Genomic DNA, 7,147 nt, shown 5'->3' on the forward strand with positions numbered 1-7,147 from the left:
ACCCCACAGCTCACCAATAGGATAAATAACACACTGAGGAATCTACAAAAAAACGGACAGATAACCAGATCGGACCTAACCTAGAAGCATGGCACTCATCCACAAACTCCATCAACAAACACATCGACCTGCACTCAATATACCGGCCACTACAGCGGACAGCTGAAACTGACAACCGGAAATGGCAGGGACAGGCCACTATAAATGCCGGAGAAAACACCACAGAAGCGCTTCACAGGAGGCTCCCAAGCACTGAGGATGTCACCTAGACAGGGGACGAAACATTTGCAACAAAAATTTCCAGCTCGGCGAACAGAACCACAACAACGAGCACCTGAGTTACAAATCTTCACCCAAACGTTGAATATCTCTTACTCCACATTACCATCAAGCTGAGGGATTAACCCTGGTTTAGTGAAGAGTGCAGGAAGGTATGCCAAGGAACAGCACCAGAACTGGGATGTCAACCTGATTAAACTCCAAAACAGGACTACTTGCGCGTCAAACAGCAATGCAGCAAGTGACAGACAGGAGATTCCAAACTAATGGATCAGATCTAAATCCTGCCACAATCAGTTATGAATAGAGACAGACAATTAAACAAATCACTGGAGAAGGACGCTCCACAAATATCCCTATCCTCAATGTTTGAAGTGCTCAACAAATCTGTGTAAACGTTGAGGCTGAAATATTTGCAACAATCTTCAGTCAGAAATCTGAGTGGATGACCCATCTTGGCCTCCTCCAGAGGTCCCAGCGTCACACAGTTCAGTTTTCAGCCAATTTTATTCACGTGATATGAAAAACCAGCTGAATGCAGTGAATGCTATGTGCCCTGACAACATTCCAGCAATACTTCTAAAGATTTGTGTTCCTGAACTTGCTGCACTCCTAGCCGGGTAGTTCCAGTAGAGCTAAAACATTCTTGTAACCACTTGATAATGTGAAAAATTGTCCAAATTTATCATAGAGCCATAGAGATGTACAGCTCGGAAACAGACCCTTCGGTCCAACTTGTCCATGCCGACCAGATATCCCACCTGCCAGTACACACTGTTGCTACTGAGGCCATATTCCTCCAAACCTTTCCTACTCACAAACCCATCCAGATGCCTTTTAAATGTTACAATTGTACTAGCCTCCACCACTTCCTCTGGCAGCTCATTTCATACATGGACCACCCACTGCGTGAAAAAGGTGCCCCTTAGTTCTCTTTTATATTTTTCCCCTCTCACCCTAGAAAACTAGTTCTAGAAAATAGAGTCCAAGCCCCAACCATATTTGTCAATTTCATCAATGACTGTCCCTCCATCATAAGGTCAGGTGGGGTTGTTCACTGATAATTCCACAGTATTCAAAAATATTTGTGACTCTTCCGATACTAAAGCAATTGATGTCCAAACTCGGCAAGACCTGGACAATATTCAGCTTTGGATTAACAAGAGATAAGTAAAGTTCACAACACACAAATGCTAGGCAATGACCATCTCCACAAAGAGACAATCTCACCATCGCCCTGGAGTTATCATTAAAGATAAACTGAACTGGATTGGCCATAAAAATATTGCGGCTACAAGAGCAAGTCAGAGGCTGTAAACCTAAGGAATTATATACCTCCTGTGTCCCCAAAACCTTCTCACCATCTTTAAGCCAGAAGTCAGGAGTGTGATGGAACACTGCCCACTCCCCTAGATGATTGCAGTTTCAACATCACTCAAGAAGCTTGACACCTTCCAGGACAAAGCAGCCTGCTTAATTGGCACCACATCCAAAAACATTCATTCCTTCCACCACTGGCCTCAGTAGCAGCAGTGTGTATTATCTACATGATGCAGCAATTCGCCATTCTCCTTAGATAGCATCTTCAAAATCCACAACCACTAGAATGGCAAGAGCAGCAGATACATGGGAACACCATCACCTGCAAGTTCCCCTCCAAGGCAGTCATCATCCTAACTTGGAACTCCACTGCTTAGCCTCTGCTGTTTATTCAGTATCGAAATTTCGGAACACTCTCCCTGATGGTACTGTGGGGGTTCATGTATTGCACAGAAATGCATCACTTCAGAAGGCAGTTTACCAGTCTTATATGCAGCTAGGAACAGGCAATAAATGCTGGATCAGCAAGCAATGTCCTCATCCAGACAATGAATGAAAGAAGAGTGCAAAATGCTCGATTGAGAAACATGCTATTTTCTGTAATGTACAAATTGAAAAGTTTGTAGATATTTTATTAATAAAGTATGTTTTTGCAAAGAAAAGACAAAAGAAGGGAGAAGCAAGAGGTGAAAAGCAATGAAGTTGTCATTCTGTTATTTCATTAAAAATATAATGGATATTTGTAGACAGAATTTAAATTAGGAAAGTCAAAATGATTCAGACCTGGTTGTACAGTCAACTTTAAATGGCTTCAGGGAATATTTTTAAAAAGACGACAACATCAATTAAGGCTTTAGCTAATGCATCTGGTTAAAATAAAGATATTGTAGGTGTTTCCTGTTAAAAGAATATCGTAACTGTACATTCTTAAGAATAAATAAAAGAAAAGAAAATGGTGCATTCTTATTTTTGCACAGTTCTTAAATTAAAAAGCTTCTCCAAACTTCTTGCCACATTTCCATTATAGCCATATTGAAGAAACTACTGCTCACCGTCTCCTTCCCTAACCTTCCCACTCCACCTACCCTTCCATACATTAGTTCGCTCCCTGTCTTTACTTCTTTCCATCCCACTCGCTGACTCTCCTGCTCCCTCCCAGCCACTTGCAATTTCACTTGCTTCTCACTCTTTCCCTATCTCTCCCAAGCCCAGAGATTCGGGAAAGGCATTGGTGAGGGAAGTGTTGAGTGGGAGGGTAGGGGAACAGGAGAGGTGACATAATACCAGAAGATATAGGAGCAGAATTAGACCATTTGGCCCATCAAGTCTGCTCCACTGTTCAATCACAACCTTTTTGTTTCTCAACCCCATTCTCCTGCCTTTTCCCCATAAACTTTGATCCATTTACGAATCAAGAACCTATCTATATCTGTCTTAAATATAGTCAATGACTTGGCCTCCAGAGTCTTCTGTGGCAATGAGTTCCACAAATTTACCTTGAGCTGAAGAAATTCCTTGTCATCTCAATTTTAAAAGATTGTCCCTTCATTCGGAAGCTGTCTTTCGAGTACAAGTCTTTTCTACTAATGGAAACATCTTCCCTATTTCTACTCTATCCAGGCCTTTCAGTATTTTGTAAATTTCAATGAGATCCTCCCTCATCCTTCTAAACTCTATCTAGTACAGACCTAGAGTTCCCCATATGACAAACCTTTCATCCCTGGGATCATTCTTGTAATCCCCTTGTGTACCCCCTCCAAGGCCAGCAAATCTTTCGTGAGATTTGGGGCACAAAACTTGAATTGAATTGAATTGAATTTACTGTCATGTGTACTGAGGCACACTGAAAAGCTTGGTCTTGTGATCAAGACATGCAGATCACATAGTTAAATAGCATAGATAAGTAAATAATAGATAAACAGCGGCAAAAACAAAAACACAGGTACAGGCGAATGCTAAGAGTTTGTGAGTCCATTCAATACTCTAACACCAGGAGGGTAGAAACTATTTCAAAACTGGCTGGTGTGTGTGTGTGTTCAGGCTTTTGTACCTTCTCCCCGATGGTAGAGGTCGTGAAAAGCATCGCCAGGGTGGGATGGATCTTTGAGAATGCTGGCAGCCTTTCCTTGACAGTGGGCCATGGATTCTATCGATGGGAGGTTGGCCTTTGTGATTGTCCGGGCCGAGTTCACCACTCTCTGTAACTGTCTCCGATCTTGAATGGTATAGTTGCCATACCAGGTAGTGATGCTCTCAATAGCACACCTATAAAGGTTGGCAAGGGTATTCACCATCATGAAACTTTATTGCTGGAACAGCACAGCAGGTCAGGCAGCATCTAGGGGAATGGTATAGTTGCCATACCAGGTAGTGATGCTCTCAATAGCACACCTATAAAGGTTGGCAAGGGTATTCACCATCATGCCAGATTTTCTCAGCTGCCTGAGGAAGAAGAAATGTTGTTGGGTCTTTGTAACCAGTGCGTCCACATGAAGAGTCCAAGAAAGCTTGTTGTTGATGACCACTCCCAGGAGCTTGACACTTACCACTTGCTCACAATATTCAAAATGCTGCCTAACCACTGTCTTATATAGTCTCAGCATTTCATTCCTGCTCTTGCATTCTAGCCCTCTTGAAATGAATGCTGATATTTCATTTGCCTTTCCCACGGCTAGTCCCTCCTCCCTACCTTTTATCTTCTCCTGTTGAACACTCTCTGCTCATTCCTGAAGAAGGGCATGTGCCCGAAACGTCGAATCTTCTGTTCCCTAGATGCTGCCTGACCTGCTGTGCTGTTCCAGCAATAAAGTTTCAGCTTTGATCTCCAGCGTCTGCAGACCTCACTTTCTCCTATTCACCATCATGCCAGATTTTCTCAGCTGCCTGAGGAAGAAGAGATGTTGTTGGGTCTTTGTAACCAGTGCGTCCACATGAAGAGTCCAAGAAAGCTTGTTATTGATGACCACTCCCAGGAGCTTGACACTTACCACTTGCTCACAATATTCAAAATGCTGCCTGACCACTGTCTTATATAGTCTCAGCATTTCATCCCTGCTCTTGCATTCTAGCCCTCTTGAAATGAATGCTGATATTTCATTTGCCTTTCCCACGGCTAACTGAACCTACATGTTATGTTAAGCAAGAAGGTTTGAGGAGGGAGGAGGAGAAAAAGCATACTGGAAATTTGGGAGAGGCAATGACAATGAGGTAAGTTGAAAGAGTTAGAAGTGCAAGTTATTAAGAAATTGGTAAGGAGTCAATTAATGTCAAAGTTACGAGTCAGAATTGTAGTCAAACCTTTTATGCTTACTTACGAGAAATTTGTTTTTGTTAAGTATACTTTTGTTTCATAACAATTTTGGAATGCAAAATAAATCATATTGCATTCTGAAGCACAACTTGTGAAACGTGTTCACAAGTCCACAACCCTGACCTCTAAACTGAGTAATGAATTTACTGATGTTAGCATCCGAATGGGAAGGAAACTGGGTGACATTTTTTAATTACAAATACAATCTGATTGATTTACTCATCAGTGTTATGTTTTACCAAGTGTCCATTTCAGAAAACTCCAACAACAGCCTTCAGGCTTTACCAGCACATGACAACTGGTCAACGTTGCCACCTCCACCATATGCCAACATGTTACCAGTGACTCATACAGCTGGAACTGGATCTAATGCCAGGTGAGGTATACAGGTCACATACATGGGTAGGATTGTTCCGGGGTTTACATTATTATAGATGATGAGATTTCTAAACAGGTCATCACACTTCTAAAATTCTTATTATTAATACCACTTTATTGTGGAAATTCAATTGACGTAGAAGTATTCAGCTTGTTGCATTTGGCATCTTTTTGTTTCATTTAGGCAGTGCAGGTGACTGAGGTGTCAGTGGGGGAGCACTTTGGGGCCAGTGACCATAATTCTACTGTTTAAAATAGTGATGGAAAAGGATAGACCAGATCTAAAAGTTGAACTTCTAAATTGGAGAGAGGCCAATTTTGATGGTATTAGGCAACAACTTTCAAAAGCTGATTGGGGGCAAATGTTTCCAGGTAAAGGGACAGCTGGAAAATGGAAAGCCTTCAGAAGTGAGATAACAAGACCCCAGAGAAAGTATATTCCTGTTAGGGTGAAAGGAAAGGCCGGTAGGTATAGGGAATGCTAAATGACTAACAAAATTGAGGGTTTGGTTAAGGAAAAGAAGGAAGCATATGTCAGGTATAGATAGGATAGATCGAGTGAATTCTTAGAAGAGTAGAAAGGCAGTAGGAGTATACTTAAGAGGGAAATCAAGGAGGGCAAAAAGGGGACATGAGATAGCTTTGGCAAATAGAGTTCAGGAGAATTCAAAGAGTTTTTACAAATGCATTAAGGGCAAAAGGCTAATTAGGGATAGAATAGGGCCTCTTAAAGATCAGCAAGGCAGCCTTTGTGTGGAGCCACAGAAAATGGGGGAGATACTAAATGAGTATTTTGCATCAGCGTTTACTGTGGAAAAGAACATGGAAGATACAGAATATAGGGAAATAGATGGTGACATCTTGAAAAATGTCCTTATTACAGAGGAGGAAGTACTGGATGTCTTGAAAGGCATAAAAGTGGATAAATCCCCAGGACCTGATCAGGTATACCGTAGAACCCTGTGGGAAGCTAGGGAAATGATTGCTGGGCCTCTTACAGAAATATTTGTATCATTGATAGTCACAGGTGACATGCCAAAAGACTGGAGATTGGCTAACGTGGTACCACTGTTTAAGAAAGGTGGTAAAGACAAATCAGAGAACTATAGACCATTGAACCTGATGTCGGTGGTGGGCAAGTTGTTGGATGGAATCCTGAGGGACAGGATTGACACGTATTTGAAAAGGCAAGGACTGATTAGGGATATCAATGTGGCTTTGTCTGTAGGAAAGCATGTCTCACAGACTTGATTGAGTTTTTTGAAGAAGTAACAAAGAGATTGATGAGGGCAGAGGGGTAGATGTGATCTATATGGACTTCAGTCAGGCATTTGACAAGGTTCCCATGGGAGACTGGTTAGCACGGTTAGATCTCACGGAATACAGAGAGACCAAGCCATTGAAGAAGGTTTTATGCCCGAAACGTCGATTCTCCTGTTCCCTGGATGCTGCCTGACCTGCTGCGCTTTTCCAGCAACACATTTTCAGCTCTGATCTCCAGCATCTGCAGACCTCACTTTCACCATTTGGATACAGAACTGGCTTGAAGGTAGAAGACAGAGGTTGGTGCTGGAGGGTTGTTTTTCAGACTGGAGGCCTGAGACCAGTGGAGTGCCACAAGGATCGGTGCTGGGCCCTCTACTTTTTGTCATTTACATAAATGATTTGGATGTGAGCATAAGAGGTATAGTTAGTAAGTTTGTAGATGACACCAAAATTGGAGGTGTAGTGGACAGTGAAGAAGGTTACCTCAGATTACAACAGAATCTGGACCAGATGGGCCAATGGGCTGAGAAGTGGCAGATGGAGTTTAATTCAGATAAATGTGAGGTGCTGCATTTTGGGAAAGCAAATCTTAGC

At 42.2% G+C, this 7,147-nt stretch overlaps 1 protein-coding gene across 1 annotated transcript in view; it reads left to right on the top strand.

Annotated features, from left to right (window-relative positions):
* Positions 1-7,147, top strand: part of LOC122555524 (T-box transcription factor TBX19-like) — a gene marked incomplete at its 5' end in the record, with an annotated part of 13,340 nt that overhangs the window by 2,171 nt on the left and 4,022 nt on the right. Inside the window, one exon of the mRNA XM_043701545.1 lies at positions 5,153-5,285. Coding sequence (XP_043557480.1) covers positions 5,153-5,285 — 133 coding nt within the window. The remainder of the gene's footprint in view (positions 1-5,152; positions 5,286-7,147) is intronic.

Source organism: Chiloscyllium plagiosum, chromosome 12 (genome assembly GCF_004010195.1).
Source record: "Chiloscyllium plagiosum isolate BGI_BamShark_2017 chromosome 12, ASM401019v2, whole genome shotgun sequence".
NCBI lineage: Eukaryota > Metazoa > Chordata > Chondrichthyes > Orectolobiformes > Hemiscylliidae > Chiloscyllium > Chiloscyllium plagiosum.